Genomic DNA, 26042 nt, shown 5'->3' on the forward strand with positions numbered 1-26042 from the left:
GTATTTTTGTCGGTTATTCACGCAAAACAAAAGCTTGTAAATGTTACAATCAAAGACTTAAATGAATAGTTGAAAGCATCAATGTAACATTTAATGAAGATTATGGCTCAAAGGTTAATGAGGAAAACTCCTCTTCAAGCAAACCATAGACACATGAGTTAGAACCAGAAAAGGTCAAAGAAGAAGTCCCAAAGCAAGCACAATTGAATATGGAAACAACTGCCAACCAGGAAGAGATAAGAGACGAACAACAAGTTGAACGAAAAACACCCCCAAAGGCCCCCAAACAATGGTATCAAAAGAATCATCCATCAAATCATATCATTGGGGCTCTCAATGAAGGAATAGGAACTAGAAGAGATCGCCAACTTCGTGTACCACAACAATCCCATCTTGCTCTCTTATCTACATTTGAGCCAAACAATTTTGAAGAAGCCAATCAAGATGAACATTGGGTAGCTGCTATGAATGAAGAATTGGATCAAATTGAGAAGAATGACACTTGGGAATTGGTCCCATGACCAAAAGATAAAAATGTCATTGGGACAAAATGGGTTTTCAAGAACAAGTTAAATGAGGATGGGCAGGTTACCAAGAACAAGACAAGGTTGGTTTCCAAAGGATATGCACAGGTTGAAGGAATTGATTTTGAAGAAACATTTGCTCCCATTGCTAGAATGGAAGGTATCAGGATGTGCTTGGCTTATGCATGTTCAAGAAAGATCAAAGTTTATCTAATGGACGTGAAATCCACACTTCTAAATGGAGAATTAGAAGAAGAAGTATATATAGAACAACGTGAAGGGTTTTTGCTCGCTCACAAGAAAGATTATGTTTGCAGCTAAGTTGCAGGAAACGTTGGAGAAGGGTCCGTTTCCGGCCCGAAACAAAACGAAAACGAGGAAACTCGTACTGTACGGCCTGGAAACGCATTTCCGGCCGGCTGTACTGGCCCGTTTCTCGACAAGGAAGCATGGCCAGTATGCCCGGAAACCATACAGCAGAATTTCCTCTTCTAACTTGACTTTTTCTTGCATTTTATTTTTGTTTTTTCGCTTCTAATTTTTTATTGGGCGACTAAAATATCTTCTGGATGCCTCTCAAGTTATAAAAAAGAGGCTTTTTTTTAGTGGGGCAGCCTAATGTTCAAGCCTATGGCCCTAGTGTTGATATGCAGTTCACATGGTAATGTTAAATTCTTAAAGTAAAAGTGACATTCACCTTTATTTTTCATTTTCATCCTTTTACTTAAATTTTTGACATTACCATGAAATGACTCAGGATGTTTGAGAGCGGTTTCACCCTCATTGGATTTCATATGGAGAAAGTAGAATTTTAGATCTCACTCAAAATCCAGCAGACTTATCCATTTTTCATGATTTTAGGATTGGGGAGATTGCAATGTTTCCATTAGATTTTGTCATGTACTAGGGTATGGAACTTGTATTTAATCAAGAGAACCAAGCCCTCTATGCAGGGGAGACTCCTAATAATCAAGACCGCGTAGGGTACTAGGGTATGGAACTTGTATTTAATCAAGAGCACGAAGGTTGTTCGACTATGTAGGAGGAGACTCCCAATCAAGCACGAGACAAGAAATTAGAAATTTCTTGTGGCTGATTTTGGATATTGCTATTTTCATTATGTGATCATTCATGAGTAAATGTGATGTAAATTTAGAGACTTATAGCTTATGCATTGACAATTGCCAATTTAGTGATAATGTAATAAATTAGAATGTATCATATATGCTTTATGATTGCACATATTTCTTAAATGTACTAATATATAGATATATATATATATATATATATATATATATATATATATATATATTGTGTTTCCCCGTTTCCAAAATTTGGGGGGGTCACGTTTCGTACCCATGCCTGTTTCGGAAACTCGTACCCATTTCCCTGTTTCGTTCAACTTAGGTTTGCAGGTTAAAGAAGGCATTGTATGGTCTCAAACAGACACCCAGAGCATGGTATGCATGTCTTGACAGGTATTTGCAACAAGAAGGATTCAAGAAGGAAAGTGCAGATAACAACCTTTATGTAAGGATTGAACATGATAGTCTGATGATTATTGAAGTATATGTGGATGATATAATCTTTGGGAGTGATGATGATAAGTTAAGTAAAAAGTTTGCTACAAATATGCAAAGTGAGTTCGAGATGTCACTACTTGGTGAGTTGACATACTTTTTGGGACTTCAGATATCTCAGCAAGACAAGGGAATATTTATCTGTCAAACCAAATATATCAAGGAAATGTTGAAGAGATTTCAAATGGAAGATTGCAAGCCAATTCTCACCCCAATGGTGACAGGTTGCAAGTTGAGCATAGATGACTCATCCAAAGATGTGGATCAGAGGATGTATAGATCTATGATTGGTAGTCTTCTATATGTAACAGCTTCTAGGCCAGATGTGATGCAGGCAGTTGGGCAAGTTGCAAGATTCCAAGCAGCACCAAAGGAATCCCATGTCATTGCGGTAAAAAGGATTTTTCAATATCTTAAGGGAACAACAGAATATGGACTATGGTATCCTAAAGGAAATGAGCTAACCATCGAGGCTTATACTGATGCAGATTGGGCAGGAAGTGTTGATGATCGTAAGAGCACTAGTGGAGCAACCTTCTATCTAGGTGGTTGTCTTGTTTCATGGTTGAGCAAGAAGCAATCTTCAATCTCATTATCCACAACGGAAGCAGAATACATAGCAACAGTTGCTTGTTGCATCCAAGTCCTCTAGATGAAACAAACTTTGCACGATATTCAAGTGAAGTTTGATGAGTCCATTCTAATCTTCTGTGATAACACCAGCGCCATCAGTATCTCCAAGAATCCTATGATGCATTCAAAAACGAAACACATTCTGATCAAGTACCATTTTGTTAAAGAACAAGTTGCCAAGAAAAACATCAAGGTTGAATACATTGGGACGAAAGAACAAATCACTGACATCTTTACCAAACCTTTACCACGTGAGGCATTTGAGTATCTTCGCCAAAAGCTTCGGATTCTTCCAAGTTCCAATTAGACTATTCTTTTCTCTAGACAAGTAGATATGGGGAGTTGAGGTAGATTACAGGTCCACAGGAGAGGCAGTTTGTTAGAGGGGGTAACCCTTTTCCATTGATGTCAAAGGGGGAGAGGGAAAGCGTTAGGAAGGTTAGAAGCATGGTGTCAGGGGGAGTTATGATTGCAGGAGGAGTACTTGTGTTGCCATCAATACCAAAGGGGGAGATTGTTGATAGATGGTTGTCATTGATGTCAACCCAAGCAGCACCAAGAGCTACCCCGATCTTTGATAGCACATTTAACATGGAAATTCATGGAATCTCGTGTCACGATCCTTCTAGATAGATTCTCCTTGATGAGATGTTTCCGTTGATATATGGTACACCCCGTGGTTCCTTCTAGTTTGAGAGAAAATTGAGTTTAAAATTGAAGACCCAGTTTTGTGGGCTAAAACCCCAGGGGGTAGAGACATGACACCTTATTCACCAACGGTTGTCAATATATGATAGGGATTCTCTCCATAATCTCACCACGTATAAGTTGAATAACTTCAAGATCCAAATGTAGTAAACCAATCATTGACTTCACATTCGGGTGGGAACATATGCACTAAAGCCAATCATTGATTCTTAAACATAAATATTTAACTTAAAAGTTATTTAGATGGATATATTATTCTTAAAGTAAAAATTATTTATCTATAAGACCTTCATCATTTTAAAATACGTGAATCACACACAAATCTTACAATCCTCCTTCCTTAAATTACAAGGCTCATTAATGTAAAAATTTAATCCTTAAATTCCTAGTAATGCCTACTCTAACATCTACCTAATGGAGCCCTTCAACGATTATTTTTTAAATAAACTTAAAAGTATCTAATCTCCAACGGTCATCTGTTAAAAAAAGCCCCTTCTAGATCTATAAAAGGAGACTTATTATACCTTAATCAGTAGAGAAAGAACGAAGAATTTGTGAATACTTTGCATCTGAAATTTCGGTCACCCTAGAAGCATTAACACAGAAATATGAAGTTTGGGGTTTTGGGAATCATTCTTTCATTTTGGAGTTTCGGTTAGGAAAGTCTCTTTTCAGATCTTCAAGAGCGAAGGTTTAAAATGCAGGATGGCTCACTTTAGTGTACAGAAAGTAAAATGTTTTAAAAGCAGCCTATGTTTGATTCAAATTCTATACATGCAATAAAGTCTTAAAGAGCATCAAAACTAGGACAGCAAAAGATCTCAAAAGGCTACAAAGTCTATCTCAGGTTGAATCGCAATGTTGTGTAAACAAGAAGATGTCTTGGCTTGATCTAATATACTTGGTCTTCCATTAAGGCCTGAGCTGTATACAAAAGAGGTGAAAATCCAAGATCTCCACGGTGCAGACCTGATATATTTTGACTTCAGAAATTCACTGAATTCTTGCAGACCTGTTTTATTTGTCTCAAGCATAAACAATAAGGAGTATGCCAATACTCATATATTTTTTAGCCCTCCTTGCAAGCTGACCTATTAAAACAAGTGATTATCTGGACAGCATACATCAACAGAAATTAGCATGATCATCCTACAGTGAAGCAGTTAAGCATTGTTGTGGTTCTTACAGATTGGGTATTCTTACATCAGAGGTTTAGAATCATTTAAGTCAATTTGAACAAAGTCTGACATAAGTCCTGAACAGCAAGATACAGGTAAGTATTTGTAGTATTATTATTGTACCAAAATTGTTGTATATATTTATGGTATAGTCACATTTATTAGTGTTGCACTAACCATCGTTGAAGGCAAAGGTAAGTTGTGTTAAAGGGTTGGTTATTTGCCTTTGGGGATTGGGTCTTCGTTTGGGCTTGTTTCATTGCAGGTTTAACATAATTCAAGCACCCTCAACTGCTGCAATAGAACAGTTGCATGAAGACAACGTCCAATAGTGACATCAAGGCAGCAAGACATCAAACAGTGAGACCTGCAGGACTGTCTTCAGTTCAGTACAACTTCATCATCAAGGACAGTATAAACATATTATCAAAGGCAGATCATTGTGGGACAGTTTGGCATCTCACAGTATTACAAAAGATCAGACATCAATTTCATCATCAGCTTCAAATCGGCTACAAAGGCAAAAGTTACAGGTCATTGAACAAGCTATTGTATAAAATATTGTAATTTTTGTAAACAGTCTGTCTATTTGCCCAGAGTTGAAGGAGGCAATTTTTGGGACAAGGTATTTTTTTTTATTAAGAGTTCTTAGTTGTCAGGACAAGGGTTTAGGTTCTATTGTGTCAGTTAGTCAAAGAAAATTATTTTAATATCATTGTAACGTGGATCATTGTCCCTAGTACGGGAGTCCCGACTTTTGTATTTAATTTTTGTCTTTATAGGGTGGTGCTAGGCTGGTGAATGAAGTCACCTTCAGGTTGGGGCCTGTAAACACTTCAGGGTGGTAGGGTGGTGCTAGGGTGAGTTGTGGCTCGCTAGGGTGTTGGGGCATCCATTCAGCTGACTGCTGATAAAACCAGGGCATTGGGGTGTCCTTCCAGTGGGAGCTGGAGAAGAATGTTTTTCTAGAGTTCTAGGAAGTCGTAGCTTTCTTTTCAGTTGGGGCTGATGATTAAAGAACTTATTAGAAAAGTTTTCAGTGGTTTTTGACCCAGAGGGGGTTTTCCACCTAAAAAACTTGTGCCCACTGTCTTTATTTTTGCATTGTTGTTTACTGCTCTTACTGAACAAAATAATAATAACCGAAGATTAACTAATGCTCTAAAAAGATTAATAAATTACTAATTGCTAAGAAATATTGATTCAACCCCCTCTCAGCATTTCCAACAAAAAGAAGAGCGATAATTTTTGGACTAATTTTGGTCTATCACTCTTCACACGAGCGAAGAAATCAGGGCGCCTATTGTAGCAGAAAATGTCTAGTTGCAGAAGTCAAGTTAGAGCATCAAGAAGTACACCTTACAATTTGAGTTCTCTAGGAGAGAGAATTAACTCAAGCGAAGAGGAAAGCGAGAAGAAACTACCATAATTTCCACACATACCAAGGCTAGAGTTTCTACAGAAGAAACTATTAGAAGTCAAAATTGCAGAAGAATTTGCTAAAGTTGAAATTGCAGAAGTTGTTGAGGAATTGCTGGAAGAAAAGCTCGTCAAAAAGGAAAGATTTGACTTGGTCTTGGAGTGTCTTGGTCAAGGGTCTTGGAATTCATCAATTGAAGTTCTATAAGAAGAGAAGAATTCTTGTTGGTTTTCCTCTCAAGTGGAGAGGTTTTGGCCGTGGTTGATCGCCTACATCTTGTGTCCTCTTGTTTTATTGTTATTTATGGTTTGGTAGTTGTTTGATGAAAAGAACACTAAATATAATCAAGTGAAAGAAGAAGTTAATTAAGTTAAGTAAAAATACATTACAAGCAGTTATCAAAGTAAGAAAAATCACCTATCTTGCAATGCCTAGATTTCTCAACATGGTTTCATAGCTAAGGTGACTACATCAAGGAAAGACAGTTTAAAGAAGGATACTCAAGGGCCAAAGCACAAAAAGATCATCTGGGAAACATCAAGAGCATCAATCATCAAGAAGGACTAAGCCTCTCATCATCTTGAAGAAAGTGATTAAGGAGCATTCAAAAAAGGGTTCTTCAATTGAAGCATTCTTGGGAAGCTTTCACATTGAACAATCTTCATCACAAAGAAAAATAAGACCTCAAGCACCCGACATCCACTCAATCAAAGAAAGACCCTACATTTTAAGAACCTTGGGAAAGCCACCACATTCTACACTATCATCCAAGGAAGCAAGAAGAGGTGTTGTCATCATCATCAAGGAATCAAGGTGATCTCCCTCTCTTTGAGTCAATAATCACTTTTGAAGGAAGACATCTTCGTCAAGAAGACATCTTCTATCATCAACATCATCAAGAAAGGCATCAAGTTGAAGATTTCATCATCAAAGAAGCATCTTCACTTGACAAGTAAGTTCCTCTATATTTATGTCTGAATTTGCTATCAAATGACTTCATTTTGCAAGGAAAGCAACAAATTGCTTGGGTCATAAAACTTTCTTGCATGGAAAAAGAGGACAATTTTGATCCTCATAGAAAATGAAGTCGTTGAACATGTTAAGGGTTCAATCACTAAGCCTCCAAAGGAAGAAGCTCAAGATCTAGCTAAGTATATGAAGGGAAAATTAGGGCTCAAAGGATTCTCATAGAATCTGTTGTCGCGCGGATTGACACGACAACCCTCAGACCGAGGGCTGTCACTCTGATCCCCGATCCCTCCGTTTAAGCCTGTCTCCCGCGGCTAAGGGGGGTAGTCCCTGTGAGATGATGAGACCAATTGTCGACCAGTTGTTTAGGAGACACGAGATATGATATAAAAAGCACTCGATGGATTTGATTAATTTAGCAGACCAGTGCCTTAAGAAATTGTGGTTAAAACGATTACTTGTTAAATGATATAAAAATATGGACCATGAACAGCAATCATTTGTCATCAAAAGGTATCAGCTAAATCACGATGACCAAAACGATATCCAGCAACTGAAAATTTAAAAAGATGAATGCTTTAAACCACCACGAGTCATAAACCATTAACCAGATATCATATTCGTATCTCGATTTTGAAAATTCAGCATGAAAGATATAACATGATAAACAACTGAAAAGGGAAAAAATAATTTTCCACAAAATTTTTAAAAAAAAAATTTTTTTAATATTTTATAAAAAGCAAAAATTAAAAATTTAATTTAAAAATCTAAACTAAATTAAATTAAAATCTAAATAAAACCACGCTAACTCTTTTTATTTTTTTATGTTTTAAAAAATGAAACTTTAAAAAATCTAACATTTGAAAAAATCTAATTTAAAATCTACGTACGTAATTATATAAAAAATATAAATCAAAAAGAAAAAAACCTAAATCCTAAAAGTCTAACGAAATGGAAACGTAACGCATGTGCATATATAACATCAAAAATAAAAGAAAAATCTTAATCTAACTGCTGAAAGAAAAAAATTAAAACTAATCCTAACCTAAATATGCAATGCGGAAAACTTACTGCGTAATAAAACGAGTTATCAGCTGCCGGCGTGAGCAAGGTTTGATGCCCACGCAAATGCTTTCAGGAGAATAGGAATTCGATACCTGGCCCGATGATGAAGATGCCAGACAAACTACAGTCGTTGAGGATCAAATCGAAACTCGTTTCCTTACCTGGAGCTCCCACTGTTGATGTTTTGGATACCTCCACGCAGGACACAAACAAAGGGTTTTGACAGCGGACGCTGGGCTGTACAATTGATGGCAGACGGCGGAGAAATGGAAATATCAAGCACGTTTCCTCTGGCGTTATCAAAAGTGCCTGTACAGAAAACCCTTTAATGCCAACCCATATGTGAAGTGTATCTTCTGGAAATCTCAGCGAGTTTGTTTGAACGAACGCAGGGATTGATGATATGCTTCTCCCTCAGCGCAGTTAAGGAAATCGAAATTGTACAATATGACAATACGCAGAAGGCAGGATGGGATCGGCGGTAGAAGAAAATGATGCACTGAGTGGGTTTCGTTGGTATCATAAGCATAACCAGATGCGTTGAGTTCTCAGCGTGGATGGCTCGTTGGGGAAATTTCTCACAGATTTTTTTTTTCTCTTTATTATTTTTTTTTTGTGCAATTCGAAAGGCAGCAGGAGAACCACGCTGATTCATTCAAGAATTTTTTCTTTCTAGGCATGAACACACGTTGACAATCGCCGCTTTTTCCTCTTAACTGGCCCAATGAATCCAGAATGTAAATTAACCCAACTGCTGGTCAAGAAATGAGAAACTGCCCCAGAAGTAAGCCAGTATCTGCAATTACAAAAAGACAAAACCCTAAACCTTAATGAAAACTGCATAAAGCAAAAAGTTGAAACCCTAGATCAAAAAAAATTTGAAACCCTAAAACAGCTGATTAATGTACAGATTTTTTGCCCCTTAATAGCCAGATTCAGCAATAAGCACAGAAAATATTATCGAAAGAAAACAACTTCAAATTTCACTATGAAGAACTTCAGAAAATCTCTCATGCAAATTTTAAAAAAAATAAACCGAATGATAAACCCAGGATCAAATCCAACTGGGCTCAGCAAAAAACGCTTGCGGGAGTTGGCTGGTTCAGCCGAGAACTTCCCCGAACGCCCACAAAATTCCTTCAGAAAATGTTTTCTGCACAGCTCAGAACAACCATCAGTAAAGAGGGCAAAAAATACTGTTAGATCTCAAAAAGTAATGGAGATACCTGCCATTACTTCAGAAACCTTAACAGCACTCAAACCCTAGCAAGTGAACAGATAACTGTGCTCACAATACTCTACAAAAAGCTATTATTAATGGCTGAAAAGAAAATATGCAGAAAATTTAAACAATCTCACAGCATTTCAAGAGAGTAACACCAGCAAGATATGGACCCCAAAGTCTTCTTTTATTAACCAGAAAAAGATTACAAGAGAGCTTCTTCAGTACCAGACTCACAGATCAGATGATCTGAAATGACCCCTAGCACCCTATTTAAAGGAAATGATCCAACGGCTAGTTTGAGTGATCCATGTAGAAATGATCTCGACCGTTGATGAGGATCAAGACATCTCTTGATCTCATCCGTCGATTTATTAAATAATATTTTGCATGCATTCTCTTAAACTATTAATATTTTATTAGTTAGGGTTTTTGCTTTATTTTTTTAATATTTTATTATTTTTTATTTATTTCATTTTTTATTTTCTTAATTCATTTTAAAATGGATCATCGAACTAAACCTTCGGAAACATCACCTAGGACTTAGGACTTAGGACTCATGAGGGGATTTAAAACATTTTTCGACCCTCAAGACACATTACATCATGACTTTTACAAATTTACATCTTTAAGGGGACAAACCCACTTAATACAGACCCTCACAAATCACCCAGTTCTGCGACACAACTATAATCTAGCAGATCAACACACTAGGATTCTCCTAAAGTTCTAATGACAAAATCCATCCCGGCTTTGGGGTCAGGTTCGAAGGAAAACTCTGCCGATCCATGGATCGGTGAGACGAAAAACCTTCCGGGACGTAGATTAACATCAGAAAGTTAGGTCCACCTAGGCAATTTACATACATGACTCATGTCTGCTAAGATTATTTACAATTCATATATGCAGACTGGGTTTACAATCAAAATGATTAAGCTGCTGATGACTGCAGGATGGCACGGATATGATGATCAGGTGCTGCCCCTTTTTGCCAAGAAAAGGGGGGGTGCTGCATGGGTAGTTGACCGGTAGTGGTCAACATCTGGCTCTACTTGGGGACACGTTGCTGCTTGCAGGAATGTGAGAATCCAGAATCTGCATCCATACAACACAAAAATAAGTAGCGTCCATCCAAAAATCATCATATACATTAAGCACAAGAAAGATAAAAGCTCTTCATTTATTGACTAACTAATAACATGAAAAGTAAATCTAATCCTAAAAACAGAAATAAAATGCTGAAAAGACAAGGAGCAGGGTTACAAATACAATACAAAAGATGCCCCATGGCATCAGATGTGTTTAATATAGTGTATACTGAGCATTTGCCTGCTTTCAGGCAAATCTGTGGGCTGCTTGTCGGATGTGCCATGTCCAATTTTGCATATGGTAGGACTTTTTCCTATCCGAAAATCAAGCTGCTCACGGCCGTCTGATGCGTCAAATCTTCTTCTTATTTTCTTTCTCTTGCGCTTTTTCTTTCTGGCAGGTCGAATTACTGATGAACTGGAACTTTCTGTTTCGAAACTATCAGATGAAGTGTGTAAGATATGCATGCTAAGTCTTTTTGTGTCTTGCATCTGATTTTTATCGTTTTTAAGTTTATCTGGATCACCTTCAATTAACCACCTAATGACCTCCTCATAATAAGATGGAACTTGTTGCGGCAAATGAGAAGGCTCCTGGTTTCTCTTATCATCTGACCATTGTTGAATCTTTTGAACTTGTATTCTAATGGCATCCATCTGACTAGAGCATTCATCCCTTATAGCACTGATTTGTATGGCATGGTGTTCTTGCATGTGTTTTATTACTTTATCATTCTTTTCCTTTATGTCCATCAAGTAATGTTGTATGAAATTTATTTCTTCTTTATGATTCGCTTGCATGTCAGCCAACTGATTGTCATGATTGAACGTCATAGAGTCAATTTCCCTATCATGATCAGCTTTCATGGTCACCATATTTTCCTCTAAGACTGACATCTTGCTTTGCATGCTTCTAATTTCTGTTTCATATTTAATTTTCATGGCCTCAATTTCCTTAGCATGCTGATTTTGTGTGACCTCCAACTCCCTATTACGTTTTTCCAGGTGGGTGCATAAAGTTTTAACATCATTGATAAGACTAGTTTGATTGCTTTCCATATTTCTTACTAGCATCATTAGATCTTGTATAATTTGCTTTTGTTCTTCCCTTTCACTATTATTTGTCTCTGATTTTCCACAATGATGATCTGCAATATTTCCGGTTGATGACACATTCTGATCTTGAAAACTTTCTTCAACAGCTGGATTTTTATAAGATTACTTTCTTTCGTTTGCACAATTTTAGAGGTAGAAGGCAAGCTGTTTGGACTATCATATCTATCTTTAAAAGCATTGAGAATGTCTTGTAAAGAAGTGAAAAAATCATTAGGAAAATTATTAAACCAATTCAAGGCATCACCTTCTAAAGAATGGACAAATAGACGCATCTTGAAATCTTCATGATTATACTGAGGAAGTCTACAATATATGATCATTACACAAGTAAACATGTTTAAATGCTTTCTAACAGCGACCGAATCACCACCCGAGAACTTAAATAATTTAGAAATGGCCTCTTTCAGAAGATCATGGAGATTATCAGTAAAATGACATGGTTTAAATGAATAATCCATGATGAACAATAAGAGATCAAATGGATGATAGAAAGAGATTTCTACTCAAGAAAATTAAGAGATGAAAGAAGTGGAGTCGCCACTTGAACAATGAATCTGATTTTAGGATCCAAAAAGTAACCACAAGCAGATATGAGGAAAGCTTCTTGTCTGGGAAGAATGAGAAAGTGGAGTCGCCACCCAAACAAGAAACAAACCGAAGAGATGCTACTGATATGGCGAAAAATAAGGCAATAAAAGATCCAAATGATAACCCAAAAGGTTGAATTTGCCAGCTCAAAATGAGAGATGAGAAAGATGAGAAGGTGAATGTCGATGAAACACCGAGAACAAAGTGTCCCCGGCAACGGCGCCAAAAAATGTTGGCGTTGCCGGGCCAGATGAAGAGATAAGAAATGAGAAAAATGATTTGTCATTTGAAACACCGAGAAAAAGTATCCCCGGCAACGGCGCCAAAAAATGTTGCCGCGCGGATTGACACGACAACCCTCAGACCGGGGGCTGTCACTCTGATCCCCGATCCCTCCGTTTAAGCCTGTCTCCCGCGGCTAAGGGGGGTAGTCCCTGTGAGATGATGAGACCAACTGTCGACCAGTTGTTTGGGAGATACGAGATATGATATAAAAAGCACTCGATGGATTTGATTAATTTAGCAGACCAATGCCTTAAGAAATTGTGGTTAAAACGATTACTTGTTAAATGATATAAAAATATGGACCATGAACAGCAATCATTTGTCATCAAAAGGTATCAGCTAAATCACGATGACCAAAACGATATCCAGCAACTGAAAATTTAAAACGATGAATGCTTTAAACCACCACGAGTCATAAACCATTAACCAGATATCATATTCGTATCTCGATTTTGAAAATTCAGCATGAAAGATATAACATGATAAACAACTGAAACTGGCAAAAATAATTTTCCACAAAATTTTCAAATTTTATTTTTTTTTTAATATTTTATAAAAAGCAAAAATTAAAAATTTAATTTAAAAATCTAAATAAAATCTAAACTAAAATAAATTAAAATCTAAATAAAACCACGCTAACTCTTTTTATTTTTTTATGTTTTAAAAAATGAAACTTTAAAAAATCTAACATTTGAAAAAATCTAATTTAAAATCTACGTACGTAATTATATAAAAAATATAAATCAAAAAGAAAAAAAACCTAAATCCTAAAAGTCTAACGAAATGGAAACGTAACGCATGTGCATATATAACATCAAAAATAAAAGAAAAATCTTAATCTAACTGCCGAAAGAAAAAAATTAAAACTAATCCTAACCTAAATATGCAATGCGGAAAACTTACTGCGTAATAAAACGAGTTATCAGCTGCCGGCGTGAGCAAGGTTTGATGCCCACGCAAATGCTTTCAGGAGAATAGGAATTCGATACCTGGCCCGATGATGAAGATGCCAGACAAACTACAGTCGTTGAGGATCAAATCGAAACTCGTTTCCTTACCTGGAGCTTCCACTGTTGATGTTTTGGATACCTCCACGCAGGACACAAACAAAGGGTTTTGACAGCGGACGCTGGGCTGTACAATTGATGGCAGACGGCGGAGAAATGGAAATATCAAGCACGTTTCCTCTGGCGTTATCAAAAGTGCCTGTACAGAAAACCCTTTAATGCCAACCCATATGTGAAGTGTATCTTCTGGAAATCTCAGCGAGTTTGTTTGAACGAACGCAGGGATTGATGATATGCTTCTCCCTCAGCGCAGTTAAGGAAATCGAAATTGTACAGTATGACAATACGCAGAAGGCAGGATGGGATCGGCGGTAGAAGAAAATGATGCACTGAGTGGGTTTCGTTGGTATCATAAGCATAACCAAATGCGTTGAGTTCTCAGCGTGGATGGCTCGTTGGGGAAATTTCTCACAGATTTTTTTTTTCTCTTTATTATTTTTTTTTTTGTGCAATTCGAAAGGCAACAGGAGAACCATGTTGATTCATTCAAGAATTTTTTCTTTCTGGGCATGAACACACGTTGACAATCCCGCTTTTTCCTCTTAACTGGCCCAATGAATCCAGAATGTAAATTAACCCAACTGCTGGTCAAGAAATGAGAAACTGCCCCAGAAGTAAGCCAGTATCTGCAATTACAAAAAGACAAAACCCTAAACCTTAATGAAAACTGCATAAAGCAAAAAGTTGAAACCCTAGATCAAAAAAAATTTGAAACCCTAAAACAGCTGATTAATGTACAGATTTTTGGCCCCTTAACAGCCAGATTCAGCAACAAGCACAGAAAATATTATCGAAAGAAAACAACTTCAAATTTCACTGTGAAGAACTTCAGAAAATCTCTCATGCAAATTTAAAAAAAAATAAACCGAATGATAGACCCAGGATCAAATCCAACTGGGCTCAGCAAAAAACGCTTGTGGGAGTTGGCTGGTTCAGCCGAGAACTTCCCCGAACGCCCACAAAATTCCTTCAGAAAATTTTTTCTGCACAGCTCAGAACAACCATCAGTAAAGAGGGCAAAAATACTGCTAGATCTCAAAAAGTAATGGAGATACCTGCCATTACTTCAGAAACCCTAACAGCACTCAAACCCTAGCAAGTGAACAAGATACCTGTGCTCACAATACTCTACAAAAAGCTATTATTAATGGCTGAAAAGAAAATATGCAGAAAATTTAAACAATCTCACAGCATTTCAAGAGAGTAACACCAGCAAGATATGGATCCCAAAGTCTTCTTTTATTAACCAGAAAAAGATTACAAGAGAGTTTCTTCAGTACCAGACTCACAGATCAGATGATCTGAAATGACCCCTAGCACCCTATTTAAAGGAAATGATCCAACGGCTAGTTCGAGTGATCCATGTAGAAATGATCTCGACCGTTGATGAGGATCAAGACATCTCTTGATCTCATCCGTCGATTTATTAAATAATATTTTGCATGCATTCTCTTAAAATATTAATATTTTATTAGTTAGGGTTTTTGCTTTATTTTTTTAATTTTTTATTATTTTTTATTTATTTCATTTTTTATTTTCTTAATTCATTTTAAAATGGATCATCGAACTAAACCTTCGGAAACATCACCTAGGACCTAGGACTTAGGACTCATGAGGGGATTTAAAACATTTTTCGACCCTCAAGACACATTACATCAAGACTTTTACAAATTTACATCTTTAAGGGGACAAGCCCACTTAATACAGACCCTCACAAATCACCCAGTTCTGCGACACAACTATAATCTAGCAGATCAACACACTAGGATTCTCCTAAAGTTCTAATGACAAAATCCATCCCGGCTTTGGGGTCAGGTTCGAAGGAAAACTCTGCCGATCCATGGATCGGTGAGACGAAAAACCTTCCGGGACGTAGATTACCATCAGAAAGTTAGGTCCACCTAGGCAATTTACATACATGACTCATGTCTGCTAAGATTATTTACAATTCATATATGCAGACTGGGTTTACAATCAAAATGATTAAGCTGCTGATGACTGCAGGATGGCACGGATATGATGATCAGGTGCTGCCCCTTTTTGCCAAGAAAAGGGGGGGTGCTGCATGGGTAGTTGACCAGTAGTGGTCAACAGAATCCATCAAGGATCCTCTCAAAGGAAAAAGCCTTGTTCCTAACGCTATCTAGAAAAATAAATTGTAAGAACAATTTATGATTTATGTTTCTTTATACCCTTTCATCAATTGATTAATTGTAACAAACGTTTTTCTCACAACTAGATTTCATAAATAGCAAATCAGCCTGCAATCCTTGAATAATTTGAGGGGTTAGAAACTGCCCAAAATAAAGGCACACCACTATGGGATTATACAAAGAAAGAAAACAAATAAAAGTTAGCTGGACTTGAGAATACCTTGAAGAGACCAATAAGTATTGAAACTCGGGTAGCATCAGATGCTGCTGAAAACCCTGCACTCTGCCAAGCATAGATGCCAAAATACATCAATTTGTACTTACCTACTCCTACCAGCGTCATCAAAAATTCCCTTTGAGAACAGCAGATATCAAATGCTTGCCGTGTCAGGGGAAGTTTCTACCTCAAGAATTGTTGCTGCATAGTAGAGAACACTTGGTTGTCCTGTTACCTGCATATTAATGAGAATGCACGTAATTGTAAATTACCATCCAATAGCTGAAAACAGAAATCAAATGCAATATGCTTCTGATTTGTAGATAAATTCTGGAAAAGGAGTCCATTTTTCCAGTGGACTGACTTTTAAAGGAATTTTAAGTTTTCAACACAAGAATTCAATATGTTATGATTTTACAAAGCAAATTAAATTGACAAAATACCTGCTGAAAGAAAACCAAGCCTGCACCAATTATGAGAGCTTTCAGACTGGTTCCCTGAAAAAGCTCCCAAATGCTAGCTTCTTTCTCTTCATCTTCATATACATCCTGTATACTTTTTAAGTTTTCCTCTATTTGCTCATCAGAATCCATATCGCCCAAAGTACGACCTCTTAATCTACATAATATAGAAGCTGCCTTTCTTTTAAGCTCTTCTAGATTCCCTTTACCCTGAACAGCACAAAGAAGGATCCAGCGTGGGGTTGGTGGCAGCCACCACATTCCAATGGTCATTATTAGAGCAAGTGGTATACTAGCTCCATACATGTAGCGCCATCCTCCAATCACATCAACTGCTAGACTACTAACAAGGTAACCCAACTGCATAAGGAGAAGACTATGGTCACCATCTTCCATCTAATTGGACTCATTTATTCAAAGGAATCATTTAAAAACATATTTGTGACTTACCAGCATTCCTAAAACTATGAAAAACTCTTTTAAAGATATAAGCCTCCCTCGAATCTGAGATGGAGATGTCTCTGCAATGTACAATGGAGCTGCATGCATAGCCTGTTCAATACAATTACAGGAATCATACTCCAAAACCCTTTTTACATAACAGATATCTTCAAATTCAGAAATTAAATGAAACAAATAAACATAATTTGTGTACCATAGATTGATAGTGAATCAAGTCAGCATAAAGAAACATAGCATCGAGTAAAATGTATGCTCTGATTCAAACTTGGCTGAAGCAGCCAGCAAGGTCTCAAGAATACTATTTATTGTTTATAAATATACTTTTAAATGGGTTATCAGCCTTACATTCCTGTTCAAAAATGAGTTTCCTACACCTTGTCCTAAATGAATATTTTTTCCTAATACTGAGCTTTGCTATTCTCACCTTTGCATAATCATGTTTCAGATCTTTGAACTCGACTATTTTACGTGTATCACATTTGGTTGAAATGATAATATCTTCTTTATTTGCAATTGGCCACAGGCAAAAGCACCTTCTCGATAGGAAGCCTCTTGATTTGTATTTCGTAATTTCCAGTAATTTGTGGTTCATAATAATTAATAAACCTTTTACCACTTTCTATCCAGTAAGTTGAATCGGGTAGAGAAAGTTAAGGACCAGACCCTCAATAGAATCTAATGTGCAATAGGAAAACATCTGAATTTTGGATGCTTTGAAGTTTGCATCTACCAAGAAAATGTTATTGTGCACTAAGGTTGACCCCAATAATGATCTAATGCAGGCCGATTGGTCACTAGAAATGAAGCTGGAGCTACTTTCCAGTAACCAGGCAATGGATTCTTAGAGCACTGAAGCCACCTGATCAAGATTGATAGGTATCAATACTCTGAATGTGCACAGAATTTTGATACCAAAATATAATCTTTATGTGGATATCAGAAACCTGATACACAAGGCTTTGATACCAAACTTTGATCAATATAGTGATATCAGCCTCTGGAAGTCCACAAAGATCTAACTTCTGATGCTAGAAATTGTTAATTTGGTAGCTCAGTGACATATTCCAATCATGGGACAAGATTCCTCTTTTCGAGAGGACCAATTTTAACTATTGAGTGTTATATTCAAACAAGGGAAAGTGTATTTTTGAAATTAAAGACCACATGTGCATATTTGATCAGGTCGGCCCTAAAGCAAATTGGACACCCTTGAAATGCTATAAATCAATGTTGCATTAATCGTTATCGGGATTAAATTGGCGCGGGGAAAAAATCGGAAAAAATCGGAATTATCGGGAAATTATCGGAAAAAATCGGGAAATAATCGTTTGGTACAAAAATATTCATTTTTTTTCATTTTTTTTCAATTTTTTTAATATCTAAACCATCTACAACATAAAATAAATACATTGACACATAAATATGATAAAAAAAACTAATATATAAGATGTTTAATATCATTTTTAGCGCTAAAATCACACATAACATTGAATCATGTCCTGAATAGTAAGTCCTGACTCCTGAGTCCCAACTCAGCGTCAAAATATCAAAAAAAAATATGATAATGTATCTCATCATGTCATAATGTCATATACAATAAAATGAAAGTCTGATCCTATTGATTTCCTCTGCCCCTCTTGCGAGAAAATGCCACAGCTTTCCCTTTCCCTCTAGATGTAGATGTTGGTGCCCCTGCTGGTGGAGACGGCAGTGGAGTCTGATGTGCTCTAGAAGCTGAAGAACTAGAAGTAGGAGCTATAGGAGGTAGACCACGTCCTCTACTGGTGGCAGTGGTAGCCCAGGCAGGCGGTGTCACCTCCTCCTCCTGTTCCTCCTTCTCCTCCTTCCTCCTCCTCCTCCTCCCCCCTCCACTACATCCTGCACTAACCAATCATCAGCAGACTCCATGAGAGGCCTCTCGGCCTCAACCCTCCATGCAGCAGTGGTGTCAATCCCATCCAATGAGATGGCATCCACATCAGGTGTCCTCTCAAGTTGCCTCACCCACAATCGAAGATTGTAGTAGACGTAGACCATGTCATTAAGTCGTTAGGACTCCAACCTGTACAAAGATCATGAAATAATAATTAATAATTATAAAAAAAAAATATTGTTTAATGAATTCAAAAATTTATTTGGAAATTTGCAATATTTTAAATGTTTAAGTGTTAACTTGTTGCGCTTCTTGTTGTGTATTTTTTCAAATACACTCCAGTTGCACTCACATCCTGAGGAGCTGCATGTTTGGCTGAGGATGCGAATGGCCAGCTTTTGCAGAAGGGGTACCCTGCCACCATACATTTTCCACCATACATCTACAACAAAATTACAAATAAAATTTTAAATAAACATACGAAAAAAATGGAATTTGAGACAATGTAATTTGAAACAAAGTTACAAACTAAAAAATACTTGGCATTTTAATCGTCCTTTCAGTGATAGCCATCTCAAAGCCAAATGTGCCACCTGCCATCCTATATGTCTCAATTTGTTTAGAGATCTCTATACGTTGTTCTGGAGATCGCACCATCTTCTGGACACAGGATAAGAATCCATCCATGATCTCATCATCAAAATCAAACCCACATGCATAAGAAAATGCAGGGTTCAAGAAAAGCTCAGCAGCATGAATGGGACGATGGGGTGTGTTGTTCCGTCGCTCATCAATCACTCCCCATAGAAGGAGTTGTTTCTGAAACCCATCATCTCCCTTATCATCATAGTAGGCCCGAATGGCTTCTTTGGCCCTGTCCATGGCTTCATACAAATAGCCCATTGCAGGCTTCTCACCATCAACCAACCGAAGAACCTTTACCAAAGGTTTAGTAATAGCGCACACCTCCTGCACTCCCGCCCAGAAGTCTTCCTGGTATGAAACTAGTCTGCATATGGCCTCTCCTTCTGGTTTGCGGCTCATTGGCAAAGCACGCCACTCCTCTGAAAGAAAAATTCTCTTCACATCCCACATAGAAATCAAGAGGGATTGTGTCAAGCCCCTATACTACTAGTGTAACCCCTTATTGTTATTAGTACAACCCACTTATTATATTGATGTACCCATGTAGTGCCCATATTGTTACTATTGTGCCCCATAGAAGCCCACTATTGTTATTATTATGCCCTTATATTATTATTGTTATGTCGGCTCTAATTATGTTATGACCCCTTAGACTCCTATATATAGAAAGGAGGTCTTTTCATTTGTATCATCCAAGAATTGCTCATTTGTGTAATGTAAAGGAGGTTGCCCCCTCGAAGAGGCTGAATTCTAAGGCGTTGATCTCTCTTTTCTATCTTTTTGTGAGCTGGTTTTATAACATTTGGTATCAGAGCTTTGGATTCTAGGGTTTCGCTGCTCCAAACAGGTCATCGTGGCATTTTCGCTATAACTTTTTTCTGCGACGTTTCAGAAGCTAAAAAAAAAAACCCATTTGAGAAGAAATCACGCTGAAACTTGGGTCTGAATTTCAGAGCTTTTCGCGTTATATTTGTGGAGATATGATCTGAGAAACTTGGTCTTTTTGCACACTCCTGAATTGCATTCCAAACAGGTGACCTAGGGAAAATCGTCATAACTTTCTCTCTGAGCATCGGATTGAAATTTCGTAAGAAGGTACAGAAAGAGAACGGACTGTAGTTTCTTGTATATCTTTTTCAAATCCAAAGTTCTAAACAGTGACACGTGGCACTTCATAAAAATTCGCTCTTCTGGAAAGGTCTATAATCAGGTCATCTTGGGAGATTGTGCATAACTCTTTCTTGGAGAATCCAATTTGGATCAGACTGGTGGCATTGGAAAGAGGACGCAGAGGGCTACTACAGGTCACAATTTCAGAACTTAAAGATCCGAAAGTACAGAATTACAGTCATTTCAAGATCGAGCTCCTAAAATCAAGAAAAATCAAGATGAGGAAGTTTGATGGCAAGGATCCGGTAAATTGGATACTTCAGATGGAACAATATTTTGATCTACATGGTGTGCCACTGTTACAAAAGGTATGTATTGCATCTTCATATTTAGAACCAGATCAATTTTTATGGTATGAAGGGCTTTGTTCTCGTAAACAACTTGTTACGTGGTCAATTTTCATGGAGGAAATGATAGCACATTATGAAGATACAAAGAGCAACACCTTCTTTAGAGCAACAACACAACAATTGGAAAGAGTAAAAGGGCTTTGTGACATAGTGGAAAGCAAAATTATGGAAACCAGGAAGCATACCCCTCACAACTATAAAGATGGAAGTGGTGTTTCTACTAGCCTTCCACAACCTACAAGGGTTACACCACAACAATTGTAAGAAAAAAGAGAAAAAGGGCTTTGTTACAATTGTGATAGTAAATGCACTAAAGGTCATAAGTGTGCTGAGAAGAAATTATTTTACATAGAATATGAAGAGGAGGAAGAAAAGGATCAAGAAACATCAAAAGAAGAGGATATACGCCAGGACCCCACCCCAGAGAAAGAAGAAATGAATCAGACCATATCTTGTAAAGCATTGGCAAGAATTACCACTCCTCAAACTCTCAAGATAGAAGGACATATCAAGAAGAAAAAGGTGCAAGGAGTGAAAGATCACATCAAGAAAGAAGAAATGAATCCAACCATATCTTGTAATTCATTGGTCGAAATTACCACTCCTCAAACTATCAAGATAGAAGGACATATCAAGAAGAAAAATGTTCAAGAAGTGAAAGATCACATCGAACATTAAGAAATGAATCCGACCATATCTTGTAAAGGATTGGAAGAAATTACCACTCCTCAAACTCTAGAGATAGAAGGACATATCAAGAATAAAAAGGTTCAATCAGAGAAAGATCACATTGAGAATCAACAACAAGTTCTCCAACTTTTAAATGATAACGCCACTTCGGTGCAAAATCAAATGAAACAACAGGTAGATCAACATTGTAGTGAAAAATGTTTTGATGCAGGTGATTGGGTATTTTTACTGCTACATCTCAAGCAAGCTATTTATGAGAAGGAAATGTTGGCAATACTACATGCACTTAAAAAATGGCGACCTTACCGAATGGGAAGACTCTTCAAGGATGAGGATGTGGAAGCATTGTTTTGTGTTATTTCTATTATCCAACTAGATTGCATAAATGAAGCAAGGGATGAATGGAAGAAGGAAAAAGAAGTATGGCCACTTATTCAAAAGTTGCAAACGATCCTGATTCAAACAATATTGCCAGAAATTGAAAAGGAAGGAAAAACATATTGGAACCTGGAGCAGTCACAGAAACAAGAACCCGACAGCTACGAAATTGATCAATTTCAGAGTATCTCATCAAGTGGAAGAACTTACCCGCTGAAGATTCCACATGGGAGGACAAAAATTTTATACAGAAGCATCAAGAACTACTCAAGCGTTGAAGACAACGCTTTTTGAAGAAGAGGGGCATGTTAAGCCCCTATACTACTAGTGTAACCCCTTATTGTTATTAGTACAACCCACTTATTATATTGATGTACCCATGTAGTGCCCATATTGTTACTATTGTGCTCCATAGAAGCCCACCATTGTTATTATTATGCCCTTACATTATTATTGTTATGTCGGCTCTAATTATGTTATGACCCCTTAGACTCCTATATATAGAAAGGAGGTCTTTTCATTTGTATCATCCAAGAATTGCTCATTTGTGTAATGTAAAGGAGGTTGTCCCCTCGAAGAGGCTGAATTCTAAGGCGTTGATCTCTCTTTTCTATCTTTTTGTGAGCTGGTTTCATAACAGATTGAAGAGATATGAAAGTGGTCGCAAACCGTGTAATGGCAGGGCGCACCAACTCTTTGTTGTTGGTGAATCTTCTCATCAAGCTAAGCACAGATGTATGATTATATATAAATTTTGTAATGCTTTTTGATGAGTCAACAATATCTTTGACAAAGGGAATTTTCCCTATGTCCTCTAACATCAAATCAATACAATGGGCAGTACAAGGTGTCCAAAATAAAGTAGGATGCCTGTCCATAAGCATCCTACTAGCAGCAACATAATTTGCAGCATTGTCCGTTATGACTTGGACAACATGTTATTCACCCACCTCCAAAATAAACACATCCAGCAAATCACATAAAGTTCTTACATCTTTGATTTGTGCAGATGCATCAACAGATTTGAAAAATATAGTCCCCTTGGGACAACTAACCAAGAAGTTTATAAGGGTTCTCCCCTTTTGGTCAGTCCAACCATCTAACATAACAGTGCATCCTGTTTGTGCCCATGATGCCCTAAAATCCTCCAATCTTTGGGTGTAGTCACGCTTTTCATTTTGAAGAATCCGGCCTCTGAAATCATGATAAGAAGGGATTTTGTACCCCGGGCCAACACTGGCAATAGCATCAACAGTAGGTTGGAAAAATGGATTATTCCTTACAATGCTGAAAGGAATATCACTCTAGAGGAGAAATTTTGCCAGCAACTTGTCAGCTTGTTCTTTCTCAGTTCTTTTTAGCATTGAACCGATAGATGGCTGTGAACCAGGTGTGGTTCGAGGAACAAAAAATGATGATGCAGCTACCGGATTGGCTGATGCTGCAGTAGAACCAGTGCCACTTGGCCCACTTCCTTCAGCTGACTTTTTTAGTTGCCTTTTGAGTTCTTCTTTGGCCTCTCTAGTCTGCTCTAAAGTTTCCAATGCTCTCATGGCTCTTTGGATAAGTTCAGGAGTTGTATTTGTACAAGGCTCCACATCATGTCCAGGGATTTTTGCAAGGTGAAACTTCAACCTGTACACCCCCCCGAACATAGGGTGGCCACACAACTTACAACTCAAGTTTACTCTATCCTTCGGAGAATCAGGTACACCATACTCCCAGAAAGGATCCAATTTCCTTGGCATGTTTGTTTTTGAACTTTGAAGTTGCAAACTTGAAGTCTTGAATGGTGTTTTGGTGCAGTTGTGAACCTATGGGAAAATAAGGATTAGGATTACAATTTAGCATTTACAAAATTACAAGTTACAAATTTACAAATTACAATTTAGTATTTTAATTTTTAATATTTACATTGATGATTGTACAATGAAAATCCAAGTTACCTGTAACCCAACCTAAAACAACCATTCCAAAGTTCAAAGTTTCAAACACAAATTACCCCACCATTCCAAACCCAAGTTACCCAACCAAATGGCAAAAACAATGAAAAAACATAAACAATGTTTAAAAAAAATGAAAACAAAAAAAAAATTGGTTCCCATAGTCATACCAAGTTACCCAGCCTAAAACAATGAAGAAATACAAAAAAAATCTTTAAAAACAATGAAAACAAAAGAAAAATGGTGCACATACCAAGTTTCCCAACCAAAAACAATGAAAAACATACAAAAACAATGTTTTTAAACAATGAAAACAAAAAAAAAATTAATCCACATACCGTTTCTATGGAGAAATCGGTGGTCTCCTCTTGATTTTCTCCTCTAAGCACTTAGATTTGGCAAAATACCCTCTTCAGCTTGGTCTCCAAGAGCTCCTCCTCCCTCCGCGCGCGACTGTCCAAATGAGCGCATGAAAAAACCCAAAAAAACGTTATAAAACTATGTTGTCGCGACCCCCAGCAATTTTTTAAGTTTTTATCGCGATTTTTTCAATAAAAATCGGCAAAAAAAATCTGGCGATTTTTTCGTTTAATTATCGCGATTTTATTGGCAGAGGGAAAAAATCGCGATTTTTTCATTTTATCGCGATTTTCACAACACTACTATAAATACAAGTGACCTCAACCTCATTTGGACATCAATATCATTATAATCATTTTCTTCTTCTTTCTTTGGTTTGGATTGCACAGATTTGAGATAGTTCGTGGATAGTTCGCTTGCACAAGTCCGAGATTGCAGGGTCCAAAGCTCACACGTGTCTAGGGTTTTTGGTTTTCGACCCTAGGCATGACACAGGCAGATTTCAGTGATAACCACGGGCTCATGCATTTGGTTGGAAGGTTTTAGCCACACACATGTCACTCTCTGGGTGTGGTTGGGACCTAGGGTTTGGTTTTTCAGTTGACCGTAGATTTCGCTTGTTAACCGTAGGGTTTGACAGTTGACCACAGACAATGACAATTGATTACGAGCTTCTGAATCAGGGTTTTGATTATTGATTATTGGCATTGATGGGTTCATCTTATGATATTTTTTAAGTTAGTTTTGCCAAATAGTTGTATGGATGAAGATATGGATCATTGTACTCTCTTTTGCCAAATCATTTAATGACAATCTAATAAGAAGAAGAATTTGAAAGGGTTTTCCCCATAGTGGGTTTTGCCCTGGTCTCTAACCAATCCTAGTGTCTCTATGTGTGAATGTTTTTCGTCTATTATTCCTTTATGTTTCACTGCATTGATGATGATATTGTTCTTTCAATATAGTTGCATATGTTGTTGAATAATGATGTAAATCTGAAGAACGTTATGTTGCTATGTGGTGAATTTCATATGCAAATGTTGAAACACTATTATCAAAGCAAGAAACAATATAGCCCTAAGAAAAATTAATGTGGTATCAGAGTTGGGCTGAAGTAAAGTCATTGAGATCACCCTATGAAGACACCTTTGAAGGAAGTAAGAGAAGATGGAGGGGACCTAAAAGAATAGTAGGGTTTGAAGGTAACCCTATGCAATTTATGCATTGGGGTTTGATGGATATTATGAGGTTAGGGTTTGGAAGAAACCCTAGTTTATGGCAAATATCTGAGATATGAAATCTAGAAACCCTGGCATGATCAATGTGAAGATGTCCAAGCACTTGTGACTGATTTGATAAATCCCTACATGGGATAGTCTCTAATAGGCCTGGTTGCTGATGGAATTGATGAATATGGTCAATGGACAATCATGACTCTTAAAGGTTGGTTCAAGAGGGAGTTGAACTCCTCTCATTAAAAGATAAGTACCTTTTAGATTTATGTTACATCCTTGTGATTTTATTATTGTTTGGTTTATTGCTTTGATTATTATTTATACTTCCTACATATATATGTGAGTATCTGATACTTCTAACTCTTTGATGAGATGTGATAAGTGGATCCTTCTTGAGGATCATGACTAGTGCAGGAAGAAAAGAGCTAGCACTGGAAAAGGAAAAGAGGCACTTGATGAAAAATTGACCAAGTGCTACAACTGCCTATGTCAAATAAGAAGGTGTACAGGTATCTAAATACTACAAGTTATGTATGATGCTTTGTTTCAATGTTATGTTTCCGCTGCAATATTGGATTGCAAGGTAAGCCCTAAGGTATGATGAGAATGTCACCTTCACAAATGGTTCATGCATATGAAAGTTTGATTCATGATACTTATGA

At 37.2% G+C, this 26042-nt stretch overlaps 1 protein-coding gene across 1 annotated transcript in view; it reads right to left on the minus strand.

Annotated features, from left to right (window-relative positions):
* LOC149234363 (D-xylose-proton symporter-like 2) overlaps window positions 1-26042 on the minus strand; it is a 297092-nt gene that overhangs the window by 131015 nt on the left and 140035 nt on the right. The window contains exons 7-10 of the mRNA XM_089368252.1: window positions 16725-16826; window positions 16257-16634; window positions 16001-16048; window positions 15817-15879 (exon numbers count right to left, since the gene is read on the minus strand). Coding sequence (XP_089224378.1) covers window positions 15817-15879; window positions 16001-16048; window positions 16257-16634; window positions 16725-16826 — 591 coding nt within the window. The remainder of the gene's footprint in view (window positions 1-15816; window positions 15880-16000; window positions 16049-16256; window positions 16635-16724; window positions 16827-26042) is intronic.

The sequence above is a fragment of the Pinus tabuliformis genome, chromosome 8 (genome assembly GCF_031772625.1).
Source record: "Pinus tabuliformis cultivar Carrire ecotype Pingquan chromosome 8, CPIR1, whole genome shotgun sequence".
Classification (NCBI taxonomy): Eukaryota; Viridiplantae; Streptophyta; class Pinopsida; order Pinales; family Pinaceae; genus Pinus; species Pinus tabuliformis.